At 34.7% G+C, this 19,607-nt stretch overlaps 1 protein-coding gene across 4 annotated transcripts in view; it reads left to right on the top strand.

Annotated features, from left to right (window-relative positions):
• The window catches only part of GRM5 (glutamate metabotropic receptor 5), a 585,961-nt gene that overhangs the window by 410,463 nt on the left and 155,891 nt on the right, over positions 1-19,607 (top strand). For all 4 annotated transcript variants that reach the window (XM_054439378.2, XM_054439376.2, XM_054439380.2 and 1 more), the window contains exon 4: positions 16,019-16,254. In XM_054439378.2, the coding sequence (XP_054295353.2) occupies positions 16,019-16,254 (236 nt within the window). The remainder of the gene's footprint in view (positions 1-16,018; positions 16,255-19,607) is intronic.

Below are 19,607 nucleotides of genomic sequence, written 5' to 3'. Positions count from 1 at the left end.
TTACTCCTTTTTATTTCTTTTCTTTCCTTATTGAACTTGCTAGAACCTTCAATAAAATATTGGGAAAAAGTAGTGAGTGAAGACATCTTTTACTTATGCTGGATATCAGGAAGAAATATTTCAACATTTCACTGTTGTGTTATCTTCACTGTAAAGACTCTGGCATAGATTAAGGAAGTTATCTTTTTTAGCTAGGTTGCCAAGGTCATTTTATCAGAATGATGTTGAATTTGTCACGTTTTCTTTAATTTATTGACGGCATTATGTTGTTAATGTGGTAAATTAAGCTGACCAGCTTTAGAAAATTAAAATAATTTTATATGTATATACCACGTTTCCTTTATCCATTCATCCACTAATGAACATTTAGGGTGTATCTACATCTTGATTGTTGTGAACAATGCTGCGATGAACATGAGGGTGTATATATCTCTTCAAAATCCTGATTTTCATTATTTTGGATAAATACCCAGAAATAGGATTATTGGATCATATGGCAATTCAATTTTTAATATTTTGAGGAATCTACATACTGTTTTCCATAGTGGTTGCACCACTTTGCTATGGATAAACTGTGAGAACATTATGCTAAGTGAAATAACATAATGTCTGCCAATCACAGGAAAACAAATACTTCATGATTCAACTTAGATGACTAAAATGGTCAACTTGATAAAAGTATAAACTGAATTGTGGTTGCCAGGGGTTGGGGGGATGAAGGAAATGGGGAGCTACTATTCAAGAAATACAAAGTTTCAGTTCTGCAAGATGAATAAGTTCTAATTATCTGCTGTGCAATATTGTGCTCATAGTTAACAATATTGTACTGTACAGTGAAAAAATTTTTAAGACAGACCTCTTGTTACCTGTTTTTACCACAATAATAACAATAATAATTTTTCATTCCTGGGGTATACCAAATTTGAATGAGTATTGGCATTTCTATACATTGCTGGAAACAGTTTCCTAATATGTTATTTGAGATTCTTCATTGATATTTATAAGAGTTTGGCCTACATTTTGTCTTTATTTTGAAATCATTTTAATATTTAGATATTACTGTTTTTCTGGACTTATAAAATGAAGTTTTCCTCTTTGCTTTTTTTGGAAAAAAAAAATTGTTGAGTATTGGTGTTATTTCTCGTCTAAAGGTATAGAATAATTTGTTAGTGAAGTTGGTGGGCCAGACTATGTGTGTGTGTGTGCGTGTTTCTGGGGATGTTTTAAATAAACTTCCACTGATTTAAGAGATATAAAATTATTCTGTTTTATGTTTGTTTCTGTTTCATAATTTAATACTTATGTAGGGATTTATCTATTTTATCTAAATTTTCAAATTTATTTCCATAACATATTCCACAATATTCTTTTTGGCTGCCCTTTTACAATTACTTTTTAGTGTATAACTTGTGCATTTCTCATTTCTTTCATTGTTGCCAAGTGTTCATAAATGTTCATCAGTTTTATTAGTCTTTTCAAAGAATCAATTTTGACTTTAACATTTTTATCCTTTTTTTTTTTTTTTTTTTTTTAATAGAGTCTCCCTCTGTCGCCCATGCTGGAGCAGTAGCGCAATCTCGGCTCACTGCAGCCTCCACCTACCAGGTTCAAGCGATTTTCCTGTCTTAGACTCTCGAGTAGCTGGGACTACAGGCGCCCGCCACCACATCCAGCTAATTTTGTGTTTTTTTTAGTAGAGACGGCATTTCACCATATTGGCCAGGGTGGTCTTGAACTCCTGACCTTGTGATCTGCCTGCATGGGCCTCCCAAAGTGCTGGGATTACAGGCATGAGCCACTGCGCCTGGCCTAACTTTTTCTTTCTACTATACTTTTTTTAAGCAATTCTCCATAAATTTTTATTTTTCTATGACCTCTAGCTTTTGGAGGGTTTAATGTGCTTGTTTTTCTCACTTACTGTATTTTACTTTCAATAAATTTGCCTTTCATTTTTAGCAGCTTTACTATGATAAACCTGGGTGTGAATTACTTCATATTCATTTTGCTTGGATTCATCATACTTATTAATCTGTGTTTTAGTATGTTTCATACTGGTTGCACATTTGGTTTTGGAAATACTCCATCATTATCTCTTCAAATATGATTTCTACCCTATTCTCTTTTTTCTTCTCCCCCTGGAAAACTAATTATCTGACTTAGATGTTTTCATCATATTTTATACTTTTCTATATTCAAAAATTGTGTTTTTCCATGTTTCAGTCTGGATATTTTCTATTCCTCTAAGTTTTCTAAACTTCATCTTTGGTTGTGTTTATTCTGCTGAAGCTGACACATCCATTGAGTTCTTAAATTTTTAAATGTTTAGTTTCTTAAATTTCTCTTTTTAAAAAAATTACTGCTTTCAACTTACTTCTCTGACTTTTCATCTATTTTCTTGAATATATTATTCATATTTGTATTTAAGTTCACTCTATTGATTCTAATGATTGGGATGGGGCTGATTTCATTGACTGTTTTTCCTGGTTTTCAATCATTTTATTCTTTTTCTTTAATGCTTTGTATGCCTGTCCATTTACTACTGAAATGATAGACAACATGTATAAAAATTGTAGAGGTAATCTAAGGCTACATCTGGTTGTATGTTCATCCAGAGAGAATTTGCTGTTGCTTGTTTATAGCAGTTAAAAGAGAGGAAGACCATTCTAAGCTAGCTTGATAGTGAGAGGATTTGAAGCAGTTTCCATTTTTGTTGGAGCCTATCACTTTCCAGTTTGTCTTTACAACTAAAATATAACCTCTAATGATCCCAAATAAAAACTCAAAGTGGTTACTATCTGCAGTGGTTTGTTTGTTCTCAATAAAACTCAGGCTGAAATTTGATCCTCCCTGTGATGTTGTTAGGTGGGGCCTAGTGGGAGATGTTTGGGTTATGAGGGCAGATCCCTCATCAATGGCTTGTTGCTCCTCTCTCCTCCTGAGTGAGTTCTCACTCTTGAGAGACTCGATTGATTCTCATGGGAATGGATTAGTTCCCGGAAGAGTGAGTGATTATAAAGTCAGAACACCTCTCAAGTTTCCCCTCTTTGCATGTGTCCACTTCCTTTTCCACCTTGTGATACAGCACAAAAGCCCTCACCAGAAGCTAGAGGCATGCCCTTGAAATTCTTAGCCTGCCGAATAAAAAGTAGAATAAACCTGTTTTCTTTATAAATTACCCAGTTGTGGGCATTCTCTTATAAACAACAGGAAATGGACTAATGATCAATTACAATTCTTTTTTTCTTCAATTCAGTATGACTGCCTAAAGCTCTTCTCATCTGTCCAGTCTCCTAGGCACTTCGGAGATTTTCAGCAAATGCCTACAAATTAGCAAAGGATTCAAGGGAGGAAATAATATCTGCTTCAGATATCTGTGCTTCTCTTCCCTCCCAGATATTCGCCGATAGGATTTTAAATGTAATATTAGCCCCGAACTCAAAAATGTTCAAAGCTCACCTGGCGCTTCTGTCCCAACTTCTTAGCTTCTTATCAATGAGTTCAACTTCAATGAATTGTCACATACTTCAAAGGGAAAGTCTTTCCTCATTCCATTTTTTTTCTCTCTAGGATCATGGCCCCCTCAGTACTGGCTGACTAGATAGCTTTCTGACAACTTAAACAAATTAAAAAAAATTATTCAGCCTTTCTAGTTGTCTTCAGAGGAGGGCTTGCCTAATCTATCACAGGCAAATGTGGAAGCAGCTGTTCAGTTTCTATTATGTGACTTAAAATTTAAGTCTACTTGGATTAGCTATTGAGCATATGATACCTAAATTTTTCAGGAACTTAGGTTTTGAATTTTGTGTCACTTCTTGTACAATGATTATTTCTAAAACTTAATCTGAATCCCAGTGTAATTTTTGATTATTTACTCTTCCTCTATACCTATAAATTTTATTTGGAAACCATATTAAATAAATGTGAGAAGTTCACAATAGGTTTCCCTGAGTGTCGTGGGGATATTTTGTCCAGGAAAAACATGTTGCCTCAAAGTGAAATGTGAATGGAAATGAGTCCATTCTGTGTTTATGTACAGAAATCAAGGTCTCTTAAGCATCTTCTAATTGGTCTTTTCCATGTTATTAGAGAGACTCTTACTAACAATGATGGGGTACTGAACAATACAGAGATAGACATTTTATCAGAATATTAGTTTAATGGTTTAAGGCAGTTCTGTATTTGACAATTCAGGTAGAAGGAAAAAAAAGACAGAAATTCCAAGAGGGGTGTGTGTGTGTGTGTGTGTGTGTGTGTGTGTGTGTGTGTGTGTGTGTAAATAAATTATCTCTTCTATCTACATTTTATGTATATACCTTTGGACACAGATTTGTATTAAAGATCACATTTAACACATTGTTCTAGTTCAGTTTTAATGTCTAGATTTAGATAGAGTGGGTTTAAATATTGTGCGACCCTGGGCAATTTGCTGCTTTGCAAGCTAGTTTCCTCATGTGGAATGTGAACATGTAAAATTATGTACTTCAGTTTCATACATAGAGTCTTTCCTTAGTATCTTTGAGGGATTGATTCTAAGACCCTCTGTGGATTCTAAAATTCGTGGATGCTCAAGTCACTTTTATAATAGCTCAAATCATTATCATATAGAATTTGCATTTAGCCTACATACATACTCTTGTATACTTTAAATAATCCCTAAATTACTTATAATACCTAATACAATGAAAATGCTACGTGAGGCTGGGCACTGTGGCTCACACCTGTAATCCCAGCAATTTGGGAAGCCGAGGCAAGTGGATCACCTGAGGTCAGGAGTTCGAGACCAGCCTGGCCAACATGGTGAAACTCCGTCACAACTAAAAATACAAAAATTAGCCAGGCGTGGTGGTGCGCACCCGTTGTCCCAGCTACTAAGGAGGCTGAGGCAGGAGAATTGCTTGAACCCAGGAGGCAGAAGTTGCAGTGAGCCAAGATCATGCCATTGCATTCCAGCCTGGGCAACAAAGCGAGATTCTATCTTAAAAAAAAAAAGAAAAAAGAAAAGAAAATGCTCTATGAATAGTTGCTATACTCTATTGTTTAGGGAATAATGACAAGGGAAAAAAGTCTATACATGTTCAGTACAGATACAACCATCCATTTTCTTCCAATTTGTTTTATCTGGGTTGATCGATTCTACACATGTGGAACCCAGGGATATGGAGGGCCAACTGTATATATAATATTTAGCAGAATATAAGCATAAGCATATATTACTTAGGACAATGTTTGGTAGGAAAAAAACACTACATACATTATCATAGTTATCATTCAAGTAATTTTTTTCATTTGCCTGACTCTAAGTTTGAAGGGAATTATAATTTTTCTTCTCTTTATTCCTCACATGCAGCACTCTGCAGAGAACTTAGCAAGTATAATGTTACTTGTTAGATTTTACTAAATGAATCAGTAATGTTAAATAATGCAGGAAGTTTGAGGAAAGTATGAGGAAAATATAGATTTGAAATTATGAAGTCCCTAGTGACCTGTTATGATATAAAAAGAAATAAACTGGGAGGTGAGGTTTATATTCATTGATATCATCTTGAAGACTATCTTATTGCTTAGGTGTTCAATAAAAAAATTACTGATTTAATATTGCACTTAGCACCGTGCAATCACCTTGATTGTGCTCTCTGAGGCTGTTTGGCCTTCATAAAAGAGGCAATTAAGAAGAGAAGGAATATTTTTGAAAAGGTGTTATCCTAGCACAGTCATGTAACAGAAAACTCTAAGCACCAGTCCCACAGATAAAAGTTTACAAGCTTAACAGAAGGAATTAGTCCAATTCAGTGGAAGAAGGGTTTATAGCATGAAAACTGGAAGATCATCCTAAGAAAGGAAACTTCATGAAAAAACAGAAAAGGTTATATAAAGCTATGGATACAATAGCTCATTCAAAGTGTTTTCTCTGTTGAAATGGATCATTTTGCTTACTAAATTGTTGCACATTTTATACAATAGCCTCAATTTTTGCATTTTTCCAAATGGCTATAATATGATGAGAGAAACAAAAGATTGGGTAACACACAACATAATCAATCTATTTATAAAGATATTTATCAGCTTCTCCTCTTTAAAGCATGCATATGACGAGGAAGCATCCCTGGAGCTACAAGACATTAAACCAGAGGAGATAATGCCTGTCATCCTAGGACCAAAATCAAGACAGGATGGATATTCCAACTATTCTAATAGGTTTCTCTTACTATCTGTTATTTTCTATAATCCCCACGTCTTTGTAAGTCAGTCTATACTGACCACAACCAGAATTAGGTCAGACCGCCTAAGATTTTCTCTCTTCAAATATTAACAGGCATTGGCCTTCCAACTGAAGAAATGCAGAATAGAGTTGGGAAGTGAGTATTAACTTTATATTGCTGCGTAACAAATTATAACAAAATTAGCAGCTTAAAGCAAAATGCATGTCTTATTTCATACTTTCTGGATGTCAGGAGTCTGGGTATGGCAACTGGGTTCTCTGCTCAGGGTCAGACAGGCTGTAGTCAGGGTATTGGTGAATTGCATTTCTTTTTGGAGGCTTTGTGGAAGAATCTGCTTCCAAATACATTCAAGTTTTTGGCTGAATTTGGTGGTCTGTGGGTGTAGGCTTGAGTCTCCATTCTGGTGCTGGTTGTTTGCTGGAGGCCATACTCATTTCTGAGAGACCACCTGCAATCCTTTCCCTGTAGCTCCCTCCATCAGGAAAGCCAACAATGGAGATTCTCCTCCAGCTCTCTCACGTCAAGTCCGTCTCATATAAATCTTTTTTTTAAGCAGAAATCACCAGTCCCTTCCAGGACTCACCTAGTTAGATCAGATTCATAGAGGGTAGTATCCCTATTTTAAAGTCAGCTTGTTTGGAACCTAAAATACATTTTTAAAATCCTTCCAAAGAAGCACTTATCTAGATGAGTGTTTGACAGAGTAACTAAGAGAGGTGTGTATACCCCAAAGATCAGAGGTCTTGGGTGCCATTTTAGAATCTTACCCACACATTTTCAACATACAATCTGATCCCTGTTTTCCAATACATGTCTCTTAAATAAAATTCATCAAGACACAGTTCTCTGCTGTCATTACTGTATGTCATTACTTAGCAGGTTTATGAAGTATGAAATGTGCTGAAGTTTTGGAATTAGCAAGATCTGAGTTTATAACCCCTCTACATTTGCCATGGGGTTTTGAGTAGGTTATTTAATCCCTCAGATTTCCTGTTATAAGGCTAGTTAATCCTCCAGTTTTCTCAGATGTAAAAACTAGGGCTAATAATTATCTCTAAGGCCTGCAGAACTTTAGAAAAAGTCATACAGTGGAAATTACCTTATGATATACAGGTGGCAAATTTCAAGTTCCTGACTTTTTCCCTTCTTTTGAATGTTCTCATATCACTCTTCCAATCTACCTCTACTTACTTTTTATGAATCCTTTGAAATGAGAAATATTGAGATTCATACACCTCAGAAATAAGTTGATTTTCAGTTGATAACATTATCTTTTTCTCAAAAATTCTAAATGTTGATTCTTTTTGGAATTAATTCATTAGTGTTGGCTGGGGTATATTCATAAGAAACTTAATTTAAAATTTCAAAGCCAGGCACAGTTGCAAAGGCCTGTAGTCCTAGCTACTCCAGAGGCTGAGCCCAGGAATTTGAATCTATCCTGGGCAACATGGTGAGACTGTATCTAAAAAATAAATAAAATAAAATAAAATAGAGTCTCAATATTTTTCCTTGATTTTCACCACTGTATAGAGATTTGAGACTTCCTACTCCTCCTGGGGTGCAGGGAGCAATATCATGTGAAAACAGCCAAGTAGTCCGTAGACTCCCACTATTAGAATTTTTAAAATCCCAAAATATCTGTTAAAATCTATTGGTAAGAGATTTGGCAGGATGATGATTACATGTGGGTAGAACAGCAGTTTCCATAATAATTATGTGGGTTGCAAACAGATTTTGAAAAAAAAAAATACTGAGATGCAGCCTAATGAATACATTCATTAACCTTAATAACATCAGGTAGATAACAAGAGGACCATTCTGCACAGGGGAATCAACTCAGCCTTTCAGAGTCATTTATAAGGCACATTTGACAGTGTTGTTTTCTCAATTAACAAATGAGTAGATGTAGTTATCTGAAAAGAAATCTGTGTTATTTGAAGTTTTCCTTTTAAAACCTAATTTTTAAACAAGTTATATTAAACATTTCTTGAGTATTTGGTATGTACTGAGCATTATAATAAGCAGTAAGGATACAAAGATGTGCAAAGTATAAAATTTGTAGTCTACTTTGGGGAAGCAAAAATAAATGTAGCTATCTTTAATACAATGACAATTGCAAAACTAAAAGGATCATGTTACCTCTATGAGAGCAGAAATCTTGCCTTCCTTGTTCACAACTATATCCACATATTTAGAATATTAGTTACACAATACTTTTTCAGTGAATAAAGCAATGAATGTCACTGTATTTTGGAAGCAGAGCAGAAGGAACCATTAAGCCCAGAGGAGCTTTTTGATAAGCTGCATTCAAGCTAAATCTGTCTGCTTGATGAATTACATTTTATCAAATCAGAAAACATGTGAGAAGTTAAAAGAATAGCACTCTGTGCAGAGGGAACACCATACTCAAAGGCTTAGGAGTGTGAAACTATGAACATATCTAAGGAATAAGATTCAATGTTCTATGTCTCCGATGAACAGGATGTGTGAGGTTCGTCTCAGCAGTACCAGTTTCATCATGATAAGCATAACTAATGATTTCAGTAGGCAAGAATAACTGTGTGGCCCTAGCATGCCCTACACATAGTTACATTTCCTGACACAAGTTTAGTGACCACTAACTTCTAGGAATATTCATTCAGATTCCAACATTTTTAGATTGGTATTGCTCCTTTGGGTACAGAATGTACTTATGTTGTTTGCCTATGGCAGGTAGGACCATGGGATGCCTTCCTAAAACCTCCATGGACTTGTAGTATTAATAAATAACCATGTTGCCATTTGAGAGTTCAACTAGTGAAAATCCATGCCCATTGTATATAATTAGTCTTCCATATAAATAAAGCAAGAGATTATAAATGTAAGAATTAAGAACTTGGAAATATCCAGAATACTAATTGAGGTGATCAGAGAATAATCTTAGAGAGGCAAGAAAGGAATGTGATTTTCAGTAAATGATAATTCAGTGACTGGAAATCTAACAATTTCTACTGTTTATGGAAAGATTGAGTAAAAAGGAAAGGGAATGTTTAATTTGAAGGATAAATGAGAAAAACCCAATGGACTGGAAGCTGGCAATGCCCATTCAGGCAGGTCATGACTAATGGATTGTTGACTCCTTGAGGGTATGGCCTGGAACCTACCAGTGTCTGGCACAGAGGAGGCATTCAAATGTTTAGTGAATTAATAAACTGAAATGAATAAAACATTGAGACTGTTACTAAAGGATCACTCAATGCAATTTTCAGGGCTATGTGTATTTTTCTGTTTTCCATAGCAATAACTTATAACATATATTGATAGGAAATGAAGAAAGAAAGAAAAAATTATATTGTCTGCATTTTATGGATTTAGATTTCATTAAGGGAGATAGATTTTTAAATTATTTGGCATTGCTGCCCTAACATTCCATAATCCTTAGACTTTTTTCTTCATAATTGTCCAAGATTTATTTTTTATGTATTCCTGTTAGCATATAGCACTCAGGAGGTTTCACATTCTAGCAAAAATAGATTGTGATATTCAGCCTATTGGTTGTTAAATCCTATCATAATTATTTTATAACTATAACTATTGGTCTGCTTTATATTTCATAAATTTAATATAATGAATGATAGAAATAATTATAAAGTTAAAATACTTTTAGTATAAGCATACAATGGTGTAAGATATAAATCTTTACAGATGTATAATTACCATTTTTTTCTCATGTTTTTGAGTGCCAACGGCTATTGCACAGCAAACAAAAACATACATACAATAATACAAAAGAGTAGGTTAATATCATACTGGAACCACAGGTAAGAACATTGTTAACTTGCATTTTTAACATTCAAACCAGTTGCATGTGGAGAGAATATGTAGAAATCCAGGAGAAAAAGAACTGTGAGAGATCATATAAAGATAAATCTGAACATCACAGATCCCAACTCATATTCATTTTCTTCCTTTTTCACACAAAACCTGTTCTTTTCCTGTACTGTCCAGCCTAGGACATGGAGCTACATGCAATGTTGTTATTCTCCTCCCATGAATCATTAAAATGCTCCTTTACCTTCTATGCCCCACAAGTTTAGAGGTTCTACGTTAAGATTCCTTATAAATAGGGCTCTTCATTCTTACTGCCACTCCCTTAATTCAATTCTCCATTGGCTTCCTTGACCATTGCAACATATTTTCTAACTTGATTCCCTAACCTTCATCTCCAACAGCTCTAATCTGTCATGTAAGCTTTTAGCAGAGTTCATCTACTTCTCACCATGTCTTTGTATCATTTCCCACTTTAAAAGCCATCACTGGTTCCCCACTACCTGTATGACAAAGTTGGAAATCTTTAGGATGGCACAAAAGAACACTCACAACTGATTCTCTTCAGCTCACCCTCTCATTACTTCTCTGACCTGTGCACCCTACATAGCTGCAAAGCTCCATATTCACTATTCCTTGATTAACAATTTTTTTCAATATATAGAAAACAATATTTCAAAATGCTGGTATCACTCTATTATCCACACTTTTCAAACTTAGTTCAACTCTTATCTCCCTAAGAAGTGTTGGTCAATTATTTATTGATCTGCTCTCCCACTGCATTTAGGACACGCCCATAATAATCATTTGTATGTGGTCACTTATTTATATCTGTCCTCCTTTCTCATCCCTCCAGTAGACTTGTGAACTGCTGGAGCAGAGTCTCTCAAACCTATTTAACTCACGTTTTTTCTCAGTTTCAATACAATTTCAACACACAGCGATGCTGTCAATTGCATTTTCTTCAAAATATACACTGCTCCTCTCTATGGGAAAAATCATGGATGCCTGTCCCATTCAGGTCAGGTTTAGCCATGTGATTTGTTCAGTCAGTGAAACGTGAGAAGAAATAACATGTGCCACTTTTAAGCAGAATCTTAAGAACCATTGTATGATTCCCCTATCATCTGTTTTTCCTTCTACAACAGCGTTCCCCAATGTTTTTGGCACCAGGGACTGGTTTCATGGATGAAATTGTTCCCTCTCATAAGGAGCACACAACCTAGCTCCCTCACTTGTACAGTTCATGATAGGATTCACCATCCTATGAGAATCTCATGCCTCTGCATTAGATATAACAGGTGACAGAGCTCAGGAGGTAATGCTCACTCACCCAGGGCTCACCTCCTACTGTGCAGCCGGGTTCCTAACAGGCCATGGACAGGTACTGGTCTGAAACCTGGGGTTTGGGGACTCCTGCTCTACAAGATTGGTATGTCCCAGAAACAGACTATTCTTTTAGACTTCAAACTCAAAATGAAGATGACATAGAACAGAGTTATAGGCCATCTGCAGTGAAATAAAGGCTGAAATAAACCTCTGTTCTATACCAGTGAGATACTGGGACTATTGATTGTGACAAAATAATTTAGTCTAAGATGGGTAGATATTTAATAAATGTTGAAGAAAAGAAGGAAGGTTATAGAGACCTAGAAAAAAAATAGGGTAATTCAAGAGTCAATTTTGTTTTAAACAAGAACTGTCTGTTGAAAAGAAAGAAAAATTAAGCTTTCATGAGTTTCTTGTTATGAGAAATCATAGGAATTAGAGTTGAAAGGAGAAAGGGGAAGAGTAGATTGTAGAGAAAGAGTATATTTTTGGTAATGCAATCTTGGGAAGAAAGTGAAAGTAAATTCTCTCTAGATTAGAATGTTCTTAAGATGTCTGCAGGGAATATTTAAAGGATCTAAGTATCTGCTAGTGAGGTGTTTTGAGAATCCAGTACATATGTGTAAAGAATCCTCCTTTAGTTAAGCCAAGCTAAGTAAGTTAAGAATGCTTTTTCTATTTTAAATGTCCAAGTTATTCTGCTTCCATAGCCAAAGAAAGGCTACAAACCTGACTAAAACAACATCCAGATTAAGACTATATGTAATTACCGCCAATTCTTATCATTCACAACAATGTTCTATAAACATGCAGCAAACAGTAAATTAGTGAATAATGACCATTACTCCTGGAGGAAATACAAGCTTAGGTTGCTGTGAGCCTTTAGTCACAATGTGTTCATCAAAACATAACTTTGTTTTATGTGTGTTCTTGTTTAAAGACACCTTATTTAATATATATTGTTGACTCACTAACATTGAACTTGCAGCAACAGCACTTTATTCATGCAACTTATTTAACATATGTATTGTCTATATACAGTTATCCCTAGTCCCTTGATATTTGCAGAGCATTGGCTCCAGGACACTTCCTCCCCTCACCCCACCAATACCAAAATCTAAAGACGCTCAGGTCTCTTATATCAGGTAGCTTAGTTTTTACATGTAACCTGTACACATCCTCCATTATACTTTAAATCATCTCTAGATTATTATCCCTAATATAATATACATGTCATATAGTCATTATACTGTCTTGTTTTTTATTTGTATTATTTTTTTCCAAATATTTTCAATTAATTATTGATGAAATCTGTGAACACGGAACCCACAGTTATGAAGGGCTGACTGTATTTTCTATGTATATTACAGCCATCTTGTGCTTAGAAACACTAGATAACACATCAGCTTTATTCTTGGAGGCCAAGTTAAACAGTAAAATCACCAATAAAAAAATACGAACATGCAAAAGATGGCACTAAATAGATACTGAAAGTTTGTAGTATGAGAACTGAAACAAGAAAGCAGAGAGTCACCTTTTTCAACCTCAGATGGGGACATAAACTTCAGTAGTCTCAAATGGGTACCACTCTCTGCATGCCCATGAATGACTGCAAAAATGCCAATATTGATTCTGGTATTGCAAATAAACTTCAGCAAGTAGCTAAATTTGTAAATGCAGAATCTGTAAATAATGATGATCAACTGTATATCCAAACAACTGAAAAGAATACAATGGATTATGAGGAGTTGGGCAAAATGCCCACCAGTGAGAAGAGGGAGAAATTGCATGGATGGATGAATAATAAATCTAGCAAAGTGCCTTAAATGTGGTAGAGTTTTAGAAATGTTAGTTTCCTTCCCTATCTTTATCCCTTTTTTTTTTCTTGCTTTGGTAAAATACATGTCACCCAAAAAATTAAAGTAGTATAAGAATATTGAAGGTCCACTCTATCAAAGTAATAGAAAGCATTAGGTGGCAGAAAGGTTTTTTCTTAGCATTTCATTTTACTGCTGAATTTATTGCATCATACTTAAAGATGCCCTATCATCTTAATGCAAATCTTAAAAGCATATTTATATAAAAATGTTAATATTTAATAAGCTAAAGTCAATACAGCACCCTCTAATTCAGCCAGTGTTAAGTTGTCTTTTTTGGGATTAACATAGCAGATATTATCCAAAAATTTAAATAGAATGACCCTGTTTTGTCACATAGATATTGGGATTTTCTGTTTCCACACTATCTCCTTTATGATTTATATTGTGCTGTTAATTGGAAACATCTGAAACAAAAATTATTTTAAACTCACAATTCTAACTTATAAGGCTAATAACAAAACATCATATTTTTCTAAGTTATTAAACTTACAGAAAAGATATATACCAAAAAAAAAACAGAGAAAGTACATGATGAGAGATGAGTAAATTATCACTCTCATCCTGACAGTTTTCTTTTATGGAAATATCACCTGCAAAAAAGTTTATCAAGACAAACTTTTTACAATCCCTGTTAAATTCAATGAATGAACTGTGAAGGGTAAATTGGAGCCATTATAATCTTACATTTCTTATGTAATATTCATAATCATAGTGTTACATAAGAGCGAGCTAATGTTAACAAAAGGAGCAATTTAAATTCCCACTTCCTTGGAGAATGGGGCTCTGCTTGACAAACAGCTTCCTGTCCCATTTGGAACACACCCATGCTGCTCCTCGAGTGCCAATGAGACCCACACTCTCATCTCAGTGATATAATAAACCCTCCAAAACAGAGGAGAAAATGAGGCAAACAAGCCCACTTCATTTCAACTTGTCAGCTTTAAATAAAATCTTCTGGAGCTGAAAATGGGAAACTTGAGGGAAGATAATGTGTGAAGTAACCAAATTCAACATTGGGACAAAACATACTACATTACTATTTTTTTTTGTCTTGATCTGCCACAAAAGTTTTTGAAATTTCACTATAGGTAATTTTTAATGAAATATCTTTTTGTCATGGAGGACTTAGAGATAAACAGTGTTCTTTTTGTTTATTTTTTCCCTTCTCCCCACCCACTGATGCCCTAGCTAATATCTCAAGTCATCTCAAGCCCTTATGATATCTTAATGAGTAATATATGACCTTTGGAATAACTCCAGTTATCAATATTTATATCAAAGTTGGTACAGCAGAGCATACTGAAAAAAGTGCATGCTTTCTGTATAATTTAAATTAATTACTTACATAATACTTTCTTGGCACTGATTTTTTATGCAAAATATTGGACCATGCTTTCTGCATAGAAAAAAAATGTTAAGGGCAAAAATGCATTGAAAGGAAAGTAAAAATAAATTAACATTCTGTTAAATGGAAATATTTGAATATCACCAAGGTAAGCAGTGATTGGTAGTGTAAATCTCTTCCCATGTCCTTTCCCCACTACCCACTGCCCCTACCCCCAGCTCACCTCCTAACACTTTTTCCTGCTTTGCATTTAGGAGGCTCTAGTCTCTTCTTCCCCTTAAACCTCTCTATATTCCTTCTCTTCTCTCTTTGAGGTTACTTGTAATTTAGTCAAATTTTCCCTTTCCCCATACTTCCTTTACAAGCACTTGCACTTCTTCCAGGGAAAGACAGTACCACTGGGTTCCAGCAGACATACAGCACAAACTGTGTATATACCAATGTCAGTGAAGAGGGACAAGTCACTTTCCTTCTTCCTTAGATGCCCTAGGATGTACCCAAATTGTATACAAACATCTTTTCATGCCTTTTATTTTTATTTCCAATACAATGTTTCATGTATTTTCCAAATCATCGTAGAAGACTTTTTCTTATTCTGTTATACTCTCCTCTAGCATTATAATATGAGCCCTCTGATTTCAAATCCTTTTATCTTAAAATTCCTAAATAACTTTGAGTGAGCAGTGCATAGAATGATAGTTATATTGAGGAGTATGATCCCTTCACCACTTTTGATGGCACATTGTTCAGAAGTTCTTTTGGGCACTCTAATATAAAATGTGATGTCAGATGTACATTTTTAATATATTTTAGAGATTCCATGGGATAGAAAATAGTGTATGGACTATGGACTACAAATATTTCAGTTTGAGGCTTGGCAAATTAACATTTAATAGAGTAACCATAATCAGCAAATGATTTTTTAAACCTATTATTCACTTGTAAAATTTGAACAAAAATGTTGTGTCACAGGATGATTAAATTAATATTAGGTATGTTGGAGGATATTTTTGATTCTTATTTTATGATCATTATAATTATTATTATAAAGCCAAAGAAAATAACGTATTTAAAGTTAACTTTACCTGGCTATTAAATGTCCATTAAAAATGTGAATGATGATATTATGCAGCTTCCATGTATATACTATATTTTGCAGCCAGTAAAATTGTGCCAGAATCTCCAGGTTATTTTCTGCAGTTTAAGGTAAGTGAGGTTAGTGCCTTTTAGCACTCTTAGGCCCAAAGTTTCCATGGTGTTATTGCACTTTTTATTCTAACAAGCTTCTATATCAATAATCACGTCGGTGTAATATAGAACCATCATGTGGCCTGAGGTATCCATTTAATGACTAATCTTGTCAAAAGGAAAGCAAATGGACTCATTTGCTTAGGAGATATCTGTTCTAAGCTGAGGGTTTTTTTATTTCCCCACAGTGATGGCTGGGCTGACAGGTATGATGTGACAGATGGATATCAGCGAGAAGCTGTTGGTGGCATCACAATCAAACTCCAATCTCCCGATGTCAAGTGGTTTGATGATTATTATCTGAAGCTCCGGCCAGAAACAAACCACCGAAACCCTTGGTTTCAAGAATTTTGGCAGCATCGTTTTCAGTGCCGACTGGAAGGGTTTCCACAGGAGAACAGCAAATACAACAAGACTTGCAATAGTAAGCAGATTTATTATTTCATTTAAAATGCATAAGGCTAAGGCTCCAATTTAAATAAACCATGTCATGGGGATAGTGGCTGTAATATGTTACAAGGGAGGACTCTTACATAAGTAGAGTGGCTATTGCCACTTATGGTGATAAACAGGTTTTAGTCTCATTAGGAAAAACATATCAGAGCAAGTATTTAGTGATATTTTATGTGATTAGATCATTTCTATTTGTATCATTCAAAAAATTGAATGTATTTCCATAAGGCATTTTGCTAAAAACATCACATGAGCTCCAGAATGGAACTATTTCTGACATCCTTGAATGTAGTGACTACATTCTGCTCATTTCTATTATCCAGAGTAGTTAGCACAGTGGAAGCACATAGTAACGGTTTCATATATGTACAAAGAATGAATAAATGAGTGTTGAAGGACAGATTGAGTTGCTACTTCCATAAATAAACCATAAAATAGTACCAGGGATTTGCTATATAAAATTGTGATGCTTCAGGAAATGTAACCTATGTAGAGCCATTCATTCAAGCATTCAACAAATACTTATAAGAGGTTAAGAATGTACCAAATTTTGCTTTAGCTGTAAGGATACCAAGATGGAGAAAGCTAGTTCCTGCCTTCAAAGGTTCACTATCTTGGAAGGGAGATAGTAATGCCAACAAAAATTGCAATTGAAAATTATAAGTGATATGATAACTAAGTGTTTAAAATAAGGGCTTGAGTTAATATTATTTGTAACATGTCCAGAAAGAATCTTGATTCTAATAACCAGGTAGAGCCAGCATATACTTTATCTATCTATATCTGTATCATCTATCTATCAAATATTTGTGCCTGCAAAGGTTAAAGTTTGTAAAAGTTGATAAAGGATTTTTTTTTGGAACTGACTTACCTTACATTGTGTTATAAGAAACCCATATGCATTTGCATTGGAGGAAAATGCAAATTGAACAGGAAACATTGTTCAAATTTTTGAATGATATAAATAGTAATAAATTATCTAAAATCTTACTAGAGTAAATACTTGCTCTGATAAGTTTTTGTTAGTTGGTGGTATAGGTGCCTTTACCCATGGTGCTGGAACACCAGAATTCAGTGGGGCAGTGGGCTTGAAATCCTGGTCCATTACCCAATTCTAGTCCACAAAGAGGTTGTCACATACCAGCAACAAAATGATAAAAACAGAAACAATTTAGTGAGCTATTCATAAAGATTTCTCCCTCTGAGGTCATGTTCATCCTATGTTTCTGGTATCAGTTTGTTCTTCTGGGAAATGATGGAGATAGTCAATGGTGGTTTGTGATTGTTTTTAAATGTAATTGCTTCATAAAACAAGGACCCAACAATCTCATATCAGTTCCTATTTGGGTAGAAGAGGAAGGGAGGAATGCTGGAGTGTGGGATAATACACCTGTCAATGAAATCCAGAAATCATTGCAACATAGTGTGAGGGTCGTTTGCTTCTCTCCCACTTAAGATCCTTCTAACTCTGACCAAATCCTCAAATGCTTACTCATTTCCTTTGTTTTCATTTTTTATGGCAAAATATGTGAGAAACAATAGCATTGTCACTTACGGCTCACAATTTCAAATTTGTAGCTAATTTCATCTTTTAACAGTTCTATCTAGTTTCTGAAGAAAAGAGATTTCTTTTTTTTAAATTTAATTTTCTTATTATTATTATACTTTAAGTTTTAGGGTACATGTGCACAATGTGCAGGTTAGTTACATATGTATACATGTGCCATGCTGGTGTGCTGCACCCATTAACTCATCATTTAGCATTAGGTATATCTCCTAAAGCTATCCCTCACCCCTCCCCCTACCCCACAACAGTCCCCAGAGTGTGATGTTCCCCTTCCTGTGTCCATGTGTTCTCATTGTTCAGTTCCTACCTATGAGTGAGAATATGCAGTGTTTGGTTTTTTGTTCTTGAGAATGATGCAGATTTCTTTTCTCTCTTGAGATTTGAGGATCATATGTCCTTCTGTGGTCTATTCTATGTTTGTCTACTTATTACTATGTGTAGCTTCACTGAAGGAGTTCTGAAAGGTAAGCAGTAGCTCTGATCTCATCTTTAGTTCCTCTTTATGAGGAATTAGTGACAACACTAACCGGCATATTTAAGGGAATTTTTCCAGTTGGCCTGCACCCTCTTTATTAATTTCTTCTCTTCCCATTGTTTTTTGGTCTGAAATGCCTCCTCTTGAAAATAGTTATTTGTTTCTCTGACTCTTTATTTGCTGGAAGTCCTGCTTAAATATAGCCTTGAAAACTTTACTTGATTTCCATGAAAATATCATTTCTGTGGAAACCATTCTGTAAAATCCTCCCTTGACCTTGCTGCTGTAGCTCTCTATCTCTCATGTGAGCATCTTGGTGTGATCTCTCTGCTCAGAATCTGTTCTTTACTGCAGTAATGGAAAGCACCACTTAGTCCCCCCCACCCCGAATCTTGTCTGACAACAGATGTCATTTGGTACATAGGCATGGACACTTTATATGTACTACCTCTGTTATTCTTTTTAATGAGAGATGTATAATATTATCCTCATTTTAAAGATAACAAAAGCATGATTTAGAGAGACAAAATAAGTTCCTCCAGTCATATAACTATTAAACATTGGAACTTAAAATTGAACTCAGATTTGTGTAGAGTTTAGCCAATATGCTAAATAAATTAAATATAACAGATTAAAAATCACCATCAGATCTGCGTTATATAATAGTCAATATATAGTTCAAAGATACAAGGAAAATAATTCTTAGATTTATGTCTTACTATGAAGTGCAATAAAAGATACTCAAATATTCACTACCCGCTACTTTTGACCCTAGTTTCCTATGTAGTCCAAAGCCAATTGAACATTTCTTCCCTATCATGTATGAGAGTTTAAGTTTTTCCACACCCTTGTTAATACCTGGTTTTCTCTTTTGTATTTGACAATCTGTGAGTGTGTAGTTCTATCACACGGTGATTTCAATTGGCTTTTTCATGGTGTATTTCAAAGTTAAGCTCCTTTTCATGTTTTTGGAAAGTTGGTATCCTCTTTTGTGTCTGTTCAAGACTTTTGAACATTTCTTTGAGTTTATTATCTTTTTAATATCTATTGGAAGAATTCCTCATATAGTATGGACATGAGTCCTTTGTCAGCTATATGTATTGTAAAATTGCCAAAACAGAAGTTTGGCTTTTTTATTACCTTACTGTATCTCTCATTTACTACTTGTTTTCTTTTTGTCCAATTTGTTATTTAGCCTTTGATTCCTCTGTCTTTTCTGCTTTGTTTTGTATTAATCAATAATTTTTATTATTCCCTTTAACATTTTTGTTTCATCTCTTTG

This window comes from Pongo pygmaeus, chromosome 9 (assembly GCF_028885625.2).
Source record: "Pongo pygmaeus isolate AG05252 chromosome 9, NHGRI_mPonPyg2-v2.0_pri, whole genome shotgun sequence".
Lineage (NCBI taxonomy): Eukaryota > Metazoa > Chordata > Mammalia > Primates > Hominidae > Pongo > Pongo pygmaeus.
The sequence above is the reverse complement of the archived record's forward strand: the minus strand, read 5'-3'. Positions and strand labels throughout refer to the sequence as shown.